The 20,603-nt window shown below is 38.0% G+C and overlaps 1 protein-coding gene across 9 annotated transcripts in view; it reads right to left on the reverse strand.

Moving 5' to 3' along the window:
• SLC44A5 (solute carrier family 44 member 5) overlaps positions 1–20,603 on the reverse strand; it is a 369,267-nt gene that overhangs the window by 90,571 nt on the left and 258,093 nt on the right. For all 9 annotated transcript variants that reach the window (XM_058658158.1, XM_058658145.1, XM_058658136.1 and 6 more), the window contains one exon: positions 14,496–14,544. In XM_058658158.1, coding sequence (XP_058514141.1) covers positions 14,496–14,544 — 49 coding nt within the window. The remainder of the gene's footprint in view (positions 1–14,495; positions 14,545–20,603) is intronic.

Here is a 20,603-nt window from a genome sequence, read left to right on the forward strand (position 1 = left end):
GGATGATACACATGAGTAGAACACACACACACACACAAATGAAAATACAGCACTGTATTTTTACATCATGGCAAGAAAATTCATGATGCTGCTAAAGCAGTCTTTGCTTGACTAAGCCAAACACGAAAATTTTCAAAATAATGGCATGAAGCATCTTTGTAAGTATTACACAAATGTATGCATGCACCATGAGGTAGGTTCAAAAAACATATGTACAGGGAATGGCTCGATGACTCAATTGGTCAGTCCTCCCCCTGCCAGTGCCAGCATCCCATTTGGGCATCTATTTTGTCCTTGCTGCTCCACTTCCCATCCAGTTCCCTTCTTATGACCTGCAAAAGCAGTGGAGGTTGGTCCAAAGTCCTGGGACCCTGCACCTGCATGGAAGATGTTAAAGAAGCACCTGACTCCTGGCTTTGGATCAGCTCAGCTCCAGCCACTGTGGTCACTTGGGGAGTGAACCAGCAGATCCAAGATCCTTCTTTTTATCTCTCCTTTTCTGTGTAAATCTGCTTTTCAAATCAAAAAAATTAAAAGAGAAAGTATATATGTAGTAACATGGTAATGGACACATGGTCCAAGCTAACGGCTGCAGATTTATTTTGGTCATGTTAGTTTCTGTTCAGCACCTTTTGCTATAAAATGAATATTAGCATTTTTTCTCATGAAATTTTATAAAAAGGTACAATGTATAAATATTTCCAGATTTGTTTGTCTTATTTTTCCTTTACAACTTTTTTCTAATTAATGGTTCTTAAAAATGTCATCGAAGAGATTCATATTTCAGGTAAAATCTTAGAGAACAGCAAGGAGGCATAACCTAAAATAAAGATTAACAGTCTTCTTTTGCTTTTTTTCTTAATCAAGCAAATATTTACTGAATGTCTAATATATATCAGATGTTGTGTTGGTGAATGAGGATTCAGAGAGAAATAAAAGCTTTAAGAAACTCGTCAACTCTGCCAAGGAGATCACAGGGAATTTGAGTGCCCTTGTAGGCCAAGAACTCTGAGGTCAGTCATTTCCTAAAGATTTCCCACACGGGATTGTCTGGTGACATCGGAACAACAGCCAGGAGCCCCAGGTGGTTCTCAGAAAGAAAAAAAATTGTAAACTTCCTTCTGGATTCAGGAGAGTAGCTTTCTCTGGTCCTTACTTAATTGCAGCTTTGGCTCCCCATCCTCTCTTGCACAGATCATCAGGATCACTCAGAAGCCCCAAAATTAGCTTGATAGACTAATATAGAAAGTTTTGGACAGAAAGAAGTCAGTTGGCCTATAATTGTTCAGCCTGTACCTTACTGTTCAGTCTCCCAACTTGGCTTTTCCTAGACCTCACTAGGTAGGATGTAGAGTTCAGTTATTCCTCACTTACTAAATTATTGGGGATTTCCCTGCTCACCTGCCTAAGACTTTTCTACTCTTCAAGTGTTAATGTATGGCTTATTAGAGTAATAAAACTGTTTTGATTACCCTAAAGTGCATGAAATTCTGTAAAATCTTGCTTGAATAGTATAAACTGTTAAGTTTAAATTTAAAAGGTAAAGAAAAAGAAAGAAAGAAAGAAAGAAAGAAAGAAAGAAAGAAAGAAAGAAAGAAAGAAAGAAAGAAAGAAAGAAAGAAAGAAAGAAAAAGGAAGAAACAAACTCATCAACTGCCTGGGGACAAAAATAAATAAAAAGCCAGCAGAAAAATTCCTCAACGTTAGTATTTTCAGAGTTACAAACAGAGAATGCTGCATTCATAAATCATGCATACAGCAATGGCCAAGATAGCAACTGGTTCTTTCAGAAAACAAATGGGGCTAAGAGACAGACCTACGAATTAGACCTCAACAAATGAATAGAAGACAGAGAAGTGGATTGCAGACACCATTTCTTTCAGTTGTATGGATAACAATACATTTTTTTTTTAAAGTCTGAGGCCTTTTTTCATCACCTCTCTTCCAACTCTAGTGGTTATTCTATGTTTTCATTGACTGATTTCCTAGATACATGGTTAGGTGTAAGAAAGTGCTATTTGTGTCTTATTTATACAAAGAAAGGGAAATACACACACACACACACACACACACACACACACACACACATCCAGAGGAAGAATTCTGAGAGACCACAGACTGTATGATCTCTTTGTATGTTTGAATTGTTTACTCCCACTTATTACCAAATTAAATTACCAAATTTAAGATTCCTTAAAGCAAAAAGTTTTTTTCTTTTGTTTTGTTTTTATGAACATATGCAACTAAGTTTTACCCTGAACATTCTTAGGGGCTTAAAAATCATCCAGCAAATGTCCTATTGGTTTACAATTTTAGAGGAACTAACATTAAAGACTCAGCCCACAACATGGTGAGCAAAGGTTTGTTCATATTTGGGCACCTTCAGGCAATAAAAGTCAATCAGGGATGTTGCCAGAAAATACTATGTTCCTCCTTAAAGATGCTAAGACTATGAATATGTCTATCAAGGTAATTATTGAGTCTGAGTGATCCAATGAAAGACCTGGGCTTGTTTTGAAAGAAGCACAGCTGAGTTAAATCATTTTATCAATAATTGGGCCCAGCTCCCACAGTAATGATATGAAAACTAATAAAAATACTATATTCAGGGCAGTACTCCACAGGCTGAATATAGACACCTTGACATTCTTCTTTTTAGGTTTTTCACCACTTGGAATACTTTGGCCTTTTCTTGCAAAGTCTACATGTTACCCATCATTTAATATTCATTTCACAAGCTTTTCCCTGGATTAAATCTTACCATAAACACCCATGCTCTGTCTAAAAGAATTAGAAGTCCTATTGCTCTTAAAAGCACAACTAGAATTAAGTGCTGAATGACTTTTGAAAGTGTGTGTGTGTGTGTGTGTGTGTGTGTGTGTGTGTGTTAGTATTAACACTCTCTTTTGGGTGATATAGATGGTAGTTAAGTTCAGGAAAGTCATTTATGGTTTATGAACCCAAAACAAATCAGAATCAATAAACCACACACCAACATGCGTACTAATCTAGCTTGGGGAAACTGTGAGTGCTGTATCAGAGAGTAAACTAAGCACTCACATTTTGTGTGGATAATAGAGTTAGGGAGTTTGTGATTAACATAATGTCAGTTGAATAGAAAACAATCTTTTTTCCTGGGAGGAAGTGAAGGGATTTCATTTCTTTCTTTTCTTAATGGGAAAAAATTAAATTGTGGTCAATGCATACATAGAAGATGGCTTTTGTGGTTGTGTAACTTTATTTCTCAACTCTGAAAAAAACATGCAACATCAAATTCACAACCATGAAGGAATCATGCCTCTCCACTTACTGCAGTGAGCAGTGTCGCTTCTATAAGAGGGGAGACCTATACAGTGTTCATACATAGCACACCATACAGTGTTTTCAGGAAGGAAACATGAGGACATTAGATACATATAAATCTTGTGTGAATTTCTGTACTTTTACTTTTGAAGAAATGACACCAATTTCACTTCGATTTTCGGTGCTAATGCTAAGCTCTATTTTTTAGTGTATCTGATAAAAGCATTCCATGAAGTTAACAAAAATTACTAAAACACAAACAATTCTCACAGACATCTTGACCAACAATGATAGGATTGTTTCTGAAGACATCTACCACATAATCAGAAGAAAACTTCCAGTTTGAAACAAATTCACAGTGATTGGAATGCAAAAGTCCAAGAATTGAAAGTTATTTCTAAGCTTATAAATCACAAAACATGATAGTATCTTGGGTAAATTTTCAAAAAGTAACTGAAGTGAAAAATGAAAATACAGTATTTATTGGGAAGTTTCAGTCTATTTTTAAGACTACACTTCAGTAGTATGTAGGTATGAGGTGTGTCCTCACTTAACCCATTTACGTAAGACTAGCAATGAAAATCCTTTTCCCCTAGACACTCTGTTTGGCATTAGGGCAAATGCACATCAAGTGATGGGTTGTATTTACATTTGTGTGATGTATCATTACACACTCCAGAAGCATCCCAAGTAACACCTCATTGACCACGGCATGTACTAGTAATTCCTCATTTACCAACGTAGTAAAATGCATCTTAAAAACCAATACACATGTTGGAAAAGATTCAAGTTACATACCAACAACTCCACAAAATTTAACATATTTCTTCACTATTCTTTCCTCACAGCTCTAACAGGAAAATAATTTCAGCATCAAAACCTTGTGCAGTCATCAAATCAAGAAAAGCAGATAAAGCAGCATCTCTGTCAGTGAAGAAAATTCTCCCAGACCTTGCCTCCTGCTCCCAAAACTCTCCATTATTGAGTTCCTTGCACTTCTATTTAAACTTGGGAACCTTGCTCCACACTGCTAGTCTCTGAACGACTTAGAAATAAGCATGCTGGGATGAAGCTGCTAGGATTGCTCCTAGTCTCATTTCACAGGCTGCAGCACATTCACACTCACAGTGCCAGGCCTCAGAACCGAAACCCTGGGAAGCCACCTGCTGCCTTCCACTCCAGCCTGCTCCCCAACTGAGCTTACCCACTCCTCTCCTTCTCTGTTTGGATATAACTTGTTTTTAAATTTTAGATAGAATAAAAAAGTAGTTTATTTGCTCATTCTCTTGCCGGGAGAATGCATACTTTAGTAAATAAGATGTGTTGGAGGCAACAAAAACATACTCTTCCAATAGCAAAAGAGCTTGGGGACAGCAATATACAAAGAGTATATGGCAGTGTATTCTTGTGACATAAACATGCTAATAAAGACAACACTAACCTCACTGAAAAACCTGGGGATGTAGTGCAGGTGCTTTACATTTTAAGGTCAAGTGTCTTCATCGGGGGCCAGCACATGTGTGTAGTGGGTGACCCCTCTGCCTATTAGTGCTGGCATTCCATGTGGGCACTGGTTCATATCCCGGCTGCTTAACTTCAGATCCAACTCTCTGTTTATGGCCTCAGAAGGCAATGGAGCATGGCCCAAGTCCTTTGGACTCTGCACCCACATGAGAGACCCAGGAGAAGCTCTTGGCTGTCATGCTTGGACCACCTCAAAATGTGACCATTTCAAGAGTGAACCAGAGCATGGAAGATCTTTTCTCTATCTTTCAAATAAAAAATAAGTAAGTCTTTAAAAAATATTTTGTAATACAAAAATAATGGGTCCAAAGGAAAATGAGTATACCATGTGGATGTTTGTCCACCTCCACCCCCACTTTCCTCAACTAATTAATCAGCTGTGTTTTGTGAAACTTTTGGTTTTTTAGCTAGAGTTATCTCCTAAAAGTAGAGTATTCATTGATCTTCTAGCCCTACTTCATTGCCTAACAAATACCCAGAGGAAAAAGTCTCACACCCTCATTGTGCCTTTTAAAGCCTATCCCAATTCCCAATGGATCTGTTATCTTAATTTTCCAGATTTGCCACATCCTAGCCTTTATTACAGCCCCTCTGGAGTAGAGTGGAACAGGCCATGCTTTCACACACTTGGATCCACACTGAAGTGCCCTGCCCAGCCTCCTCTTCCAGGGAGGGCTTCAAAAGGCTTGCCCATTTCAAAGTCATCCCAGACCCCTCAGAAGGCCAGAACTTGCTGGAAATTTCTGTTACGAGGGCTGAGGTTTTGTTGAGCCTGCAGAGCAGTATACCTTCCTCTGTGCAATTCTGCTTCCTACCCCTTCTTTTTATGTGATCAGACCCTTAATCAAATCTCTGCATCTCAAAAACTCCATCTCAGCATCATTTTCCTGAAAACTCAATCTATAAGACAGATAACATGTGTCCATGAGTCTGATGCTTTTCATTCTCTTACCTATAAAATCTTTCTCCTTCAGAGTCCTTCTCAAAGCATAGTTCCCAGAAATATTCCTTAGTCCTCATCAGGAATAATCATTCATTTTACTCTTTCCTGCTCTTCCCCATAATCATGTTAGTATCTCTCTTTAGCAATGTATCCAGTTTTATATTTAAAGTTAATGCTTTACATTTCAAATTTATTGGAGAAAAGTCAATGTCTTATTCAATTCTATATGACCTACACTGAACAATAGGTTAGAATTATGAATAAAGGAATAAAGTAACACATACTCTTAAATTTGTCCTTTTTCTTCTCCCTAAAAGCTAAAATAAAATCTTGACAATATTTTAAAATATACTCAGTCAAACTTCCATTTTTCACCTACAGATGATATCAAGCCTTTACTTTCTGATCTAGCTAGGCAAAGCTATTATACATGCTGTACTTCAACTCGTGTCTCTAAGCTACTACAACCTCTTTGACTCTCCCAGCCAGATGTCAGTGCCCACTGTATCACCAAGATTGTTGTAAGTGAAGACATGAATGACTGCTATGCTGCTAAATTATCTGACCACTTCTCAGTTTTTGTTTCTCTTGACCTCTCAAAACAGTCAATGCAGTTAGACAGTTTAAAATGAACAAATAACTTTTCTTTTGTTGTTTTACTTTTCTATGTTTTCCTCAAATTTAGTGGCTGTTCCTTGCATCTCCTGTTTGTTCCACCCCTACTTGCCATGGAATCCACAGTTGTGTCCTTGGATCTCTTCTACGACTTTCCATGTGAGCCTATCCAGATGGTTTGAATGTAAACATTATCCATATGCAGATGATTCCCAACTTTGTTCTCAACATCTCAAATAACTATTTCAGATTCATGCATAATGTCTTCATGAATGTTGTCTAGGATCATTTCTTGAGAACAGAACAATTTAGCTTCATATGACTATCAATTTGTATACATGTTATGATAAAAATACCATTACGTATCTTACTTAAGTAATGTTCTAAGGGACAAAGGAAGGAAAGAGAGAATTAGCAGGACAAAGTGGACACAGAATTCATGGCTAACAGAGGATGAGCTTCAAAAGAAACTGAATAATGGTTATAGGACAAGCGTATTTGAGACAAAATGATCATTATGCATGAAGCCTCACTTACAGGTTTGAATTGCAGAACTCTGAAGTCTTTATTTAAAGGTTTTGAATAAGATGTTATCCACATATGCATATATTATCAGATACCATTAGTGTGATATATTAGTCCAAGTCCTAAAGAAGATGCTTAGCTAATAGACAGGTAGTGCCAGAGTTCTTCCTATGAGGTGCTTAAACAAGTAGGCTCACAGGATATACCCAGACTATTTTCCAATTCAATTAGTTTTTATGAATTATCCACAGGGACTATGAAATTGTACCTGGTGTGGATCCTCCAAGTCCAGAAAGCCTTGAATATAAACTTATTGAATTTATAATATATATGAACAGAAGTACTATGATGATCAAAAAGTTCTGCCTGCCCAAGCACTCCAAATTACAGCATGAAGTCAAATTGGTGTGAGGCTCTGTTCTGTTGACCACAGGCTTCTTCCAAAGGCTGATACCATTAGACATTCTACTCATGCAATTCTCCTTGCTCAGACTGCAAGCTCATCAAACAACCTTTTGATAATTAGGTTTTTCATGTAGTTTGCCTAAAGGGAACAGTGTGCTGGTCAGGCCAACATGAACATCAGGTCTGCTCAGCAATTAAATTTCTCAATGTAAATGATTGCGCTGGCATTCCTATTTTATACATCAGTCTCTTGTGAGCTTGGTTAGTGTCAGTTATCATCCCTGAGTTGGAATCACTGTAGGATACTGACAATATCAATTTTCAAACCCTGCAGAAATGTGAACTACTGGTTTGGCTCAAGAGTGAGTACTTTCACGGGTTCAGAGACTCCAGAGAGAGAGAGATCAGTTTAGACAGATATGTTGTGGCAAAATTGTATAGTGATTTAATACCACATTAAAGTATTTGGAATTAATTCTTAGGCTATGGGAAATCATGGGTGAAATTTGAATTGAGGCTGGTAATCAAAAGAGTTACACACAGGTCTACTATGTGGCAGCTCTAATTAAGAGAGCTGATAGTTTGTGGATTTAGACAAAGAAACATGAAATTTTGACAAGGTATTATAAATACACAGATTATCTTGGAAGTACCAAGGTGAAACATTCATTGTTAACCCTAAGGATAATGGGAAACTATTTCTCAAAAGATGTAAGTTAGATATTTTTCTATCAAACTTAAATTTTTTTAAAAAATTTCACCTTTTGGATACTTCAGCTAAAATAGTGATGTCAATAAGTTTTGAAATATAAGTATTTCAAAGTAGTGTACTTACAGTTGTTTCTACTAGCCAGCTCTCTCTGGATGTGCCATAAGCACCTCAAAGTCAACATTCATTTTTTTTAATAATCTTACTTAGTTGATTAGGATACAAAGGGTCAAGGGCTACAGGAAAGTGGGTAATATCATTGTTTCCACACTAATATCATCACTTTTTTTCCCTGTATCTGGGCTCAGGGAAGAAACAAAGGCAGCGGTCCCACCCAGCCTCTCACCAATCACAGGTCCCCGACGCAACATTCCTTTTGTAAAAAAGATTTATCTGTATTTGTTTGAAACAATTATAGACAGCCAGAAAAGTATAAACAGAGAGGTCTTCTATGCACTGGTTCGCTCCCCTAGATGGCCGTAACAGTGAGGGCTCAGCTATGCTGAAGCCAAGAGCCAGGAGCTTCTTCCAGATCTCCAACTTAGATACAAGGGGATCAAGCACTTGGGCCATTCGCTACTATTTTTCCAGACTACATAAGCAGAAGTTGAATATGAACCAGAGAAGCCAGTACCTGAAGTAGCAACAATACGGGATACTGCGGTTGTAGCTGGTGGCTTCAACCTCTACATCACAATGCCAGCCCCAAATTAGCATTTCAAAACTCACATTAATGAATTTCTCTTCTCCTTGTACCTATCCTAGCAATTTTTCATATGTTTTCTAGCTTGAAGAATTCAGTCATAATGCATCTAGTTGTTAGACAGTTATGCTCAATTTTCTTTTACAGCCCAAAATCACCCCTAAATCCTGCCCAATTTTTGCTGCTTCTGTTACAGGGTTATTGCCTTGGGACAGGTTTAATAGTTTTTCATTGATAAAGTCTTCTAACAGGTGACTTGCCTTCATTGTAATTAATTTATTTCCTCTTCATTCTAGCCTCAGTTTTGAAGCTGTGTGTTCATTTAATTGTTCTACAAATAGGACTTTTCTAAGTGCAAAGGATACACTGGTGAATAAAACAGACACGGTTCTGCATTCTCATAGTCCTGTTATTCTAAATAAGTTGTTAACTATCAAGCAGAGAAATAAGAAAGTAGTTGTCAATCATGAGATATATTCTAAGAAAATACAATTAAATCAGGGTTGAGGAGTAAATGGGAAACTGGTTTGTCATGAAGGGCTCATGAGCAGATGGCAGTGGACTGCAGAAAGGCAAGAGTGGAAGGTTAGGCCCAAGTTTGGTGTCCCTGGAATATTTGATTAGAAATCAGGGGGCAAGGAGTCAGGAAAGGACACTGGAATGGAGAGACTCGTGAAATGAAAGAGGCTTCAGATAAATATGCAATTGAGGAAGCCTCCAGAATGGTGGTTACTTGTGTGACACATTGCTACAAGTCTGAGTAAGACAAAAGACGTTGCCTGCTAAAGTTGGCAGACAGAAGTCAATAGTGCCCTTCTCCAGATCAGTTTGAACAGAGTAATGGGAGATGGTTTCTATAAAAGAATATGAGGGGAGAAAGAAGAAATAGTCAATTAGATAATACTGAAACAACTCTAACCATTCAACTTTCAAAGGCTGGCCATTCATTTCATGCCAGTTAGAATAAAACTCAAGCTCCTGATCTTAGGATATACTGTTCTCTGACTTCTACAACCTATGTAACTTTATCTTCCAACCTTACCCTTCCTCCTACTACTACTGTAAGTTTGTAGTATTTCAGCATGCTTCAAAAAGAAACTTCCTACACACATCTGGCTCTCTCTGCCTTATTCCTTGCCCTTTCATATAAGAAGCAAAACTCTTCCAGGTGCTTCATTATCCTTCAAGAATTATCATCTCAGGGGGGGTGGGCATTTGGATCAGCACTTAATTAGGGATTTGAGACACTCACGTTCTAAACCAGAGTGTCTGGGTTGTCTTGGCTCATCCAGTTCTGATGCAGCTTCCTACTAATGGGTATTCTGAGAGGTAGCAGATAAATATTACTCATCTATATTGGGGTAACTGCAACTCACATCAAAGACATAATTAGAGCTCTGGGATCCTAGCTTTGGCATGTTGTGACTCGTCAAATGGTATGTATTTGGCACAATGTTTAAGTTACTACTTGGATTACTTGCTTCGCATTATCAGACTCCCTGGTTCAAGTCCCAACTACTCCACTTCTGATTGTTTCCCACTAATGCAATAGAGGGGGCAGCATAGGATAGCTCAAGTTCTTGAGTTCCTGACACCCATATGAAATATCTGGATGTAGTTTTAGGTAGGTTCCTGTGGGACAGCCACAACTTTGGCTATTGTAGGCATTTGGGGAGTAAACCAGAAGATAGAGGATCTCTCTCTTCTCTTTCATTCCTTCTCCATCTCTGCCATAAAAATAAGGTTAAAATAAATAAATACACAAGTTTAGAAGGAAGCTGCCATCAGAGCACCACATTCCTTGTCACATGATTTACCCTTTTCAGCATATCTGTTGCAGTCTCTTGCTCTATGTAGTATGAACACCACATTGAGGCCTTTGACTGGAATGTGGCACTTTCCTGCCCCAGCAAAAACAGAACAAGGACTTATTTAGAAGCTTCAGACCACACCCAGCTAGTTTCAGCCCCTGATGGCTAGCAAGGTGTTAGTTATAGGATTTTGTTCCAAGTAGTATTGTCACCATATTTGCTAAATAAGTTTCTAAAATTCAAATCCGAATTTTGTCACTTTCTTACTTAAATTTCTTCAGTGTCGCCTCATGTTTGTAAAATATGAAACACTCTGACATGGTACAGGATCCGTGAGACTTTGCCCTTTCTCACCTCTTTGGCATCATGTGGGGTCCTCATGTCTCCCACCACCCACAGCCAACCACATTCAGAAATCTGCTCATTCCAAACTGCTGCTGGACAAGTATTCCCAGTCCTCTGCACTGTGGTCCATGCTGTGGGCTCCTCTTGCAACATCATCAAGCGTCACTTCTGCTTTACGATTTTTCAAGGCTCACCACTTCCTATTCCCACTCACATCAGACAGAGCTCTTGCTATGTGCACTGAGTACTTTAACTCCTTTATTTTCTGCCACTCCTACCAGACTGTAATTTCCATTGTGCAGGGATTTTGTTTTGTTCATTTTTGTATTTTTTAAAGTTTTATTTATTTTTATTGGAAAGGCAGATTTACAGAGAGAAAGAAAAAGATCTTTCATCTGTTGATTTCACTCCAAGTGACTACAACGGCTGATGCTGAGCAGATCACAAGCCAAGAGCGAGGAACCTCCTTCAAGTCTTGCATGCTGGTACAGCATCCCAAGGCTTTGGGCCAAACTCAACTCCCTTCCCAGGCTACAAGCAGGGAGTTAAATGGGAAGTAGAATAGCCAGGGCATGAACTGGTGCCCATATGGGATCCCAGCACATGCAAGGTGAGGACTTCAGCCATTAGGCTACTGTGCCAGGTCCCATTTTTGTATTCTTAGCACCTAGCACAGTGCCAGACACATAGTAAATACACAGTTAATGACACAGCTTTTTAAAAGGCCTTAATTTAAAGCTACTCATGATGTTTTTAGATTATTCTCATCAGGAATAATTCGCAGGCAATGAGATTCAAGAAAAGAGGAAAAAGGGATAATCTCCTATATTGAGTAGTAAAACAGAGTGGCTATGAATATTAAAGATGTGTGTTATTCTCCATCTTGCTGTGGAATCACTCTGATAAATAATTGATTGTATTAGGCCATTCACTTCATTCTAAATGAGTAATATAAATGCCAGGTTTCAAGCACATCTTCAATTCACATTCACATTCTGAAGAACAGACTTTTAGGGTAATTATTTATTTTTATTGCCCTTCATTCCTTTCTGTAGCTTGAGATTAAAAAAACGTTCAGAGGAAGTATTATAGATACCGGCTTTTAGTTTAATCACCTTTACAAATCAAAATCATTTTTAATCTCTCAGGCATTTTTACAACATAGAACCTATGTTCACTTCTTGAACTTTGTGTGTCTTTCCCTATAACTTTCTTATATTTTTCTGAAATAATGGACTCTGCCTTCAGACAGTTAAGCCATCTTTACAGCAATGAGAAGCACACCAATTATTTCAGCAAGAAGCACATTTGGGAACAAAATACAAGTAAGAGATGACATTGTGTCGTACAACAGTTTGAGACACTGACTTAGCAGCACTTTAGAACTTACCGTTACTGATGAGCATCAATATGGTGCGTTCTGTGCTTACTATTGAGGCCAGAAGCTGACTTCTCCCTTCTGCATTGGACATTGAGCTGACTCATAGATTGGTTGGATCTCAGCATTGGAAAGAACTTTGAGATCATTTGGTACAGCTCCTTCCTACCACTGAGTCGCCTGTACAACCAATACACTAATAATGACTCTGTTCTCTCCCTAGACCCTTTCAGGATAAGGAGTTTCACACCCTTCCAATGTTTCAGGTAAAAATAAATGTATCTTATTAAATTTCAAAGTTGTTCTACTTTCTATACTAACAATTAATTGCAGTACTGTGAAAGCTATCAATTTGAATCATGAATTCTTAATTTCTTTTGTAAGGCAAGAAAAAAATGCAATTGTATAACATTGAATGACCTCTGCCTCAGTGTTACCATCATTCTTGCACCTCATCTCAAAGGGTCACAGCGGGAAGTGACTACACACAGAACACTGCCTTCATGCACTGAGAGAAATGAGCAAAACACAGTTGACTGACAAGCAGAGAGTGCCACCAGGGTCTGACTGTGGGTTTCTTAGAGAGCAACATCAGTGTGAGCAGAAGTTGGCTTAGCTGCTAGGGGCAAGAGGAGGAGCTGGCGCCTTCTCACTGTCTCCTTCAGCACCCCAATTCTTCTCCCAGGAAGTGTAGAAACTGCTGCATGATACACATGAGCCCACTGTGTCTTCCTGAAGTTATGTTCCTGTGGTTTTATAGAGCTTTCATCTGCTCTTGGACTAAAGTGTAGGGAGGTCTTCCCTCAGAAGGGCCATTTTATCTTTGAAGGTCTTCGTGGTGCATCACAAAATTCTATAGGTAAAACTATATTTCTTTCTTCACAATGACTAGCACAGTTTGATTTCAACTGGTCTACCTAGCTCCATTATTAAATTCTAAACAAATGAAGGCAGGGAGCACTCGTACTCATCCCTATTCCTGAAATAGTCTGGCTTAACTCCACATTCTTCTCGATGGCTAGAAACAGCACACCTGTAATCTAGATTTGCCTTGTCCAGATGTGGCAGCTCTTTCATTGTATTTATCAAAACTGTTTGAACTTGGATTATATCAAACACCTCTGAGGCCAATAGGCTATATTCTACAGTTTAAAAAAAAAGTAGTCCTAGTAAAATGAATGCAATTAAGGTAAAAGTAACCATCACATTGAATGAGGCTGTACACTAGACAACAAAATATATCCATAGTGTTACCATGGAAAGAAAGAGAGATTTTAGACTAAGTCTTTAAAAGGCATCTATTTTTTTTTCTAAGTACAGCTTTGAGTGAGATAGCTAAAACAAATCGCTTGGCTTTTACAGAATTAAAATAAATTGAGTATGCATCTCTGGAAAGCTGGAAAATCATAGGTCCATAACAGTGAATGCTAATGTGCCTACTGATGGCTGGCAAGTGCCAACGAACATGCTGATCACTATTTCACATCACAGTGTATTATGACAAGTAACTGCCAGAAATCAGAATCAAAGCTAAGCGGAAAACAGCTACCAACAGCACAATGTGCACTTCCTATTTAGCCATTCTACCCCACAACTCCCTTTTTGATTAGCAGGAATCCTGGATTTAGATGGCAAATAATAATAATAATAATAAGAGCACTATGAATGATTGCCTAAATTCAACATGCAATACAACTTTCAGGAGAGATGAGCACCACAGATACGAGTATCTATTTCCTTGGAGCATTTTAAAGTAGCCTAAAGGATACATGATACACAGGTGAATGATTGTCTCCAAGAAAGTGCTCTGCTTTTAGAAGCTGGGTGGCACAAATACCTGGCCTGCATGATGTTGGCATAGCAACTCTGCATTTGCATGATTAGTCACAGAGGAAACAGAAGCATGAAAAAATACTTGAATACACTTGCTTCTCCGCAAAGTGGTTAAATTTCATGTAAACTTTATTTTTGGCTTCACCATTTTAGAAACTCAAACTGTCAATCTAATAACTTAAACTAATTCATTTGCTAAATAGAAGAGAATGTTTGCAGTTCATAGAAATATTTATACTCTACAGTTTGCTTGAGTAAATTAAAATGATATTCAGGCATAAATAAGTCATTTCCTCTCATCTTAGGAAAAATTCTTCATTGGCCAGAAAATGTTACACCAATCCTCAAAATAATTCCCTGTGTTCATTAAAAATACACATTTCTAAGAGAGTATTAGTTACCTTTCTGCAATAGGTCCCTTGAAACCCGGGTCATATGGCCTTGGCTCACCTGCATGTGAAACAAAAAACTTTTTAAGCATGTAAGCTAATGAAATGTTACACAAATATAAAGTATTAATTTTAAAAATTCAACATCTTTGCTAGTCCCCTGTTCACTGCAAGACTGAATTAATTTGGGGGTTCAGTTAAACATCAGGTATGCCCTGGTGACTGCTGTGAATTATTTTTCCTTTCTCCCCCTAGAAACAAGACTGGGAAGAAGCTAAGAATCACATTTCATGCGTCTTGTGAACATATTCTCCCATTCTACATTATCGGTTTGCATTCAGGTTATTATAACTGTTCTGCCATCTTCAATTTCCTGGCGCTTCTTGGACTTTGAGGTACAAAGAAAAATGTGAGATACACATTTTTCCTAGCTCTCCCTCTACTCTTGATAATCAGTATATTAAGTTTTTCTTTGAGAAATTCAAACATTAATCACTGTGGGTTTCTACCATATTATTATTATACTATGTGAATGTCATTTTAATTGCTTTTTTAAATCTATTGGTAAACATGCCATTTTAGGAAAATGCGTTCTTCATCCATTGCTTGCATCATGATTGTGAGATATTAACTTTCATATTAACCCTCATCTTTTGTAGTTATTAATGTTGTCATTATTGTCAAGTTCCTCCCTCCAGTCAAATTACTGGTAGCTCACTGCATTCAGGAACCCCCCTTTTTTTGAGTGACATAGACAGAGATAGAAGGGAGACAAAGAGGGAGAGAGAGATAATCTCTCATCTACTGGTCGCTTCTCAAATGCATGCAACAGCTGGGATTGGACTGGGTTGAAACTCATTCAAGGTCTCCCATGTGAATGGCAGGTACTAAACTTATTAAAACATTACTTGCTTCTTTCCAGGATGTGCATTAGCAGGAAGCTGAAATTGGAAAGAGAGTTGGTATTCAAACTAAGCCCTTGGATATAGGTTGTTGTCATCATAAAGCATTTCACTGGTTCACTCCCCAAGTGTGTGCAACAGCTAGAGCCGAGCTGATCCAAAGCCAGAAGCCAGGAGCTTCTTCTGAGACTCCCATAGGGTCCCAAGGCATTGGGCTGTCCTCTACTACTTTCCCAGGCTACAAGCAGGGAGCCGAATTGGAAGTGGAGCAGCCAGATATGAACCTGCACCTATATGGGATCCTGGCACATGCCAGGTGAGGACTTTAGCCTCTAGGCTATTGCACCAGGCTCAAGTTCTGAATTTTTAAAGCAGCTGGAAAGTAGCTGTATGTTTCAGCAACCTAATCCTGCCTGCAATTAGTGGGGACCTGTACCAGAGAACCAAAAGGCCTCCTAAATATAGTTACAGGCTTAACATAGATCAACAGTAAAAGAAGGACAAAAAAAAAAAAAAAAAGCCAAAAGCCAATCAGTATAGTTTCATGAAGTACTTACTATATGCTGAGAGCTAAGTGAATAATAAAAATATAAAACCTCTGCCTCAGAGATTTAACAATTGCCAAACAAGACTGATATATTGATTTAGTGAATAACTATCTCTTGAAAAAAATTCTATTTGGCTCTGTGTTACAACACTGAACAATGCGTATGTAAAATAAGACAAAAACATTGCTTGGGGTGAATATTTATGAGCTTCTAAAAGTCATGTTGAAACTTAATCATTCAGGTGATCATATTAAGTGGTAGGATCTTACAGTCAAGTCAAGAAAGTTTGGGCCTTGTGAATGGCATGAATACCCTCAAAACAGAGGTTCCAGAAAGCTACAAGCCCTTCCATGCCACTGGGATGCGATGATTCAATATTCTTCCCTTTTTGTCTTCTTTCATTATGAGGAGAGGAAGGTGACTTGCTTGAAAGCAAAGAGCAGTTTCCATGAGGTAGCATATCTGTCAGTGTCTTGACCTTGGACTTCTCAGGCTGTAGAACATGGTAAGTAAATGACCCAGCTTAAGGTATTTTGAGATAATAGCAGAAATGGACTAAGACATCTAACATGAGACTTAAGAGTTGCAAAGTCCTGAAAAGTAAGTTTTCCCCAGCCTAGGGCAATGTAGAGTGCTTCATTCCAGAAATGAGATTTTTTTTTGTCAAAGTTTGTAACAAAACAAAGGGGAAAAGAAAAATCATTCCAGGTGGAGATGAAACTAGAATTCTATTGTAGCCAATCACCTCTCATGTGTTCTTCATGGAAAGGAACACCCTAGGAATATGAGATTTTGTGAAGCACATTCTATCTTTGACTGACAGGGAAAGAAATAAAAGTGCAAAAATGAATATAATATAGGAAACATATCATAAGAGAGATACAAAGATAGCATTCTGAGAGTCCTGGAGAAGAGGAGGCCATATTCATCTGAGATCTCTAAGGAAAAGGTCCTAAAGCCAGAGCATTTTTAAGCAGACAGGTTGAGTTTAGACTTAGGTAGATGAATGATGCCATACAGGTTGAACAAAGAGCCTTTTGAAAGAATTATCCTGACCAGGTACATGGATTATACTCGCAAAACCATGAGGCTTACTTTGTAGGTCATAGACCACAGGGAACCAGCTATAGAAGGATTTTGAACAAAGTATTACTTGGTAGAAACAATATTTAATGAAGAATAATCTAGCAACAGTATATAGTTTGCATTACAACAATAATGTAAAGGAGAATAATTATGAATTCATTTCAATGATAGTAGAAAAATCTAATCAAATCAAGGTTTTATGTGTACTATTTTGTTCAGTTTGCCATAAGGCCCATAATATGTAGGTAGATTAGAAATTTCTATTAATTAGTTTTACTTTACTGCCATAAAAAGCAGGGCACAAGGAAGCTAAGGGATATGTCTATAGTTACACAGTTACTAAATGATGCCCATGGGATTCATGCTCCACTCACATGTTGGAGGCCAAATTGATTCCACAGGTCATGACCTGCAATGCCACTTCCAGGGGGAAAGTTTATAAAATACCTCCTGTTTGAGATAGATTGTGTGTACTTTATTGCCACAATCTCTGACACATGGTTAGCTTCTCTATATTTTGGCTGCTCATTTACTTGTTACTAAGCAACAGGTAACATTAGGAGTGTCAAGGGACCTGATGCTCCTGTCCCCAGTTCACACAGGTGGGTCTCAAGCAGTCATGTTTTTCTACTATACCTAATCTTTGGCCATGGCCAACTGGATCCAGTTTGAACATTGGACCCAAGCTGGACTTATCTAATTCTGTATCTCAGCAATTTAGAACTAGAATGGACAGTAAGTTATTTTCAGAGAAAGAATGGAATTACAAAATTTCAAATCTGAAGAGCAGAAAAACTTGAGACATCATTTCAACAGTGTGCGGTCATTCAGAGGAGGCTCTGAGGCTTGGCGTCATAAGCAAACTGTCAGCTCCCTTGGGGCTTTGGCTCTACTGTATGCCCACACTCTGACCTTTCTGTTGGTGTTTTTTTTTTTTTTTTAACTTGGATCTTCCCTTCTGATTTCGAATAGTAAAATTTTCATTATTCTTTGGTTTTATATTTCTGTTTTTAAACCTATCTGAACAGCTAAAATATCTCAAAAAATTTTCTGAAGTACAATTTTAAAGTCCTTCCTACTACCACCTTTCTACTCCACCCACACTCATAAACCACCACAAATATCTGGGTTGGGTGTGAAGATGTGTATTTTTTAATTTCTCACCAAATGTTTCTGATGTCACGGCAGATTTAGGGACCATCAGTAAACCTGAATGTATTCAGAATATCGCAACTTCTATCCCAATTCATACACAGTCCTTAATTCTGGCTCTATATAAGATTCCAAATTGAGTAAAAGAAGAGAAGAGGGGCTGTTTCCATGATGTATATGATCTTTAGGATGCACTACAATCAGGAATAAAAGGCAAATAAAGTTGTAGGAAGAAATTCAGAGATGTAACATTCAATAAAGTCCAAGATTTCAAGAAAAAAAGATGTTCACAAATTCCACCCTGCAAGTGATTATGAAATACATGCTGTAAGTGCTTTATACCTAAGTCTGCCATTCTGCAGAGTTTTACATGGTGTACAATGTTAATTATACTTCATTGAAACTGCAGCAGAGTAGGCACCAAAATGTAATATTCATGTCATTTACTGTCCCCCAAATTCTGTGATATATGGATTATTATTATTCCAACCTTACTGATGATAAAGGTTGAGGCACAAAAGAATGAATTAGAAAGTCTTTGTGATCTTAAAGTCATGCCCTACATTACATACATGAGTGAAGAGAAGACAGAATGAAAAGAGTTAACAATCTATATCGATCTTATAATTATTTGATTGTTTAAAGATTTATTATTTATTTTTACTAGAAAATCAGATGCACTGCGGAGGATATACAGAGAGGAAGATCTTCCATATAATTATTCACTCTCCAAGAGGGTGCAATGGCCGGAGTTAGGCCAATCCGATCTGAAGCCAAGAGACAGGAGCTTCTCCATGTCTCCCATGCGGGTGCAGGGTCCCAAGGCTCTGGGCCGTCCTTGACTGATTTTCCACAGCACAGGCAGGAAGCTGGATGGGAAGTGGGGCTGCCAGGATTAGAACAGGCACCTATATGGGATCCTGGTGCGTGCAAGGCAAGGACTTTAGCCACTAGACTAACATGCTGGGTCCAATTATTTGATTATTAAATAAAAGTAAAAGTAGCTTAAACTTATCCAGGGTGGTAGGCCCAGCATGGTGTCCTAGTGACTGAATCTTCATCTTGGCACGAACCAAGACCCCATGTAGGTGCCAGTTCATGACCCGGCTACTCCACTGTACATCCAGCTCCTTGCTTGTGGCCTGGGAAGGTAGTAGAGGATGGCTCAATGCCTTGGGACAATGCACCTGCCTGGGAGACCTGGAAGAATTCCTGGCTCCTGGCTTTGGATCAGCTCGGCTTAGCTCTGGCTGTTGCGGCCTCTTGGGGCATGAACCAGCAAACAGAAGACCTTCTCTCTGTAAATCTGCCTTTCTAATAAAAATAAACAAATCTTTATAAAAAAAAGAGTATTGAGGCTGGCTTTCAACCTTGGTGTGATTTGTACTTTACCAAGTGAAAAAGCATATTGCAGTGTAAATGAAATACCATTTTTGAGTCTGCCTGAAAACTGACACTCTGTAAATCCTGCCTGCCTTTTATTTCTCTTGAAAATATACTAAAGCCACAGTCAAATGATAAGATCTCACTGGTTTCATATAGTAATGACAGCTGGAAAGTGATGAATTCACCCTGCTGGCCCTGTGCTGGCAGAATATGTTTTGTCATGCAAATTTTTTATTTCCTGCAAATCAAAACAGGGTGGTGCTATTATGAGGCACTTTGTGCTCTAATTGCATCTCCGGAGAAAAATAGACTGAAAGGCCAGCTAAAGGGAAAGAAACACAATGCCTCACAGTGTCACATGGCTTAGCTGGTTGGACACAATTCATATTTCTCAAAGAACAAGAATAAAACCCTAAAATTAGATAAGAATTTGTACGCATCTTAGGTTCATTTGAATTTCTGATCATGAAAATTACCGTTTGAGGATAGATTCACTGAAAAAAAAAACATTTCTTAGAGACAGCTACACATTTGTTATTGTAGTTATTGGGTTGTATTGCATTCACACTGTGCCAACTTTTTTTTAAAAAACTAGACATGATTCAAAAGGATTAAGGAAAATAGTCCAGGTAATTAATTTAATTCTTGGTTGCAAATTTCACATGACTCAACTAAAATAAAATGCATGATAAAGCAGCCAGTCGTGATTAAAAAGTCTTTTCTTAAAGAGCAATCTGTTTCTCAAAGAAAATGACAACAAAACTAACACTGATTAGCTATCAACACAATACAAAGCATTTAATTTTATTCCTTCAGCAGTGTTCTCTGATAAAACCTCATGTATTTCAAAGAACAGAAGGGAAGTAAGGATAAAAACAAGCAAGTGTTTAAGAACTTAAGAGACCTATCAGACAATTTTCCAACAAGAATTCAAAAAATCAAGATTTACTTTAATATTTAGCAATAGCTTGTGAAAATTGTGCATAATTAAATATTTGGTTTACTCTATCTTCCATGCATATTCATGGTATATCTGAAAAAGAGGG

Source organism: Ochotona princeps, chromosome 2, assembly GCF_030435755.1.
Source record: "Ochotona princeps isolate mOchPri1 chromosome 2, mOchPri1.hap1, whole genome shotgun sequence".
Classification (NCBI taxonomy): domain Eukaryota; kingdom Metazoa; phylum Chordata; class Mammalia; order Lagomorpha; family Ochotonidae; genus Ochotona; species Ochotona princeps.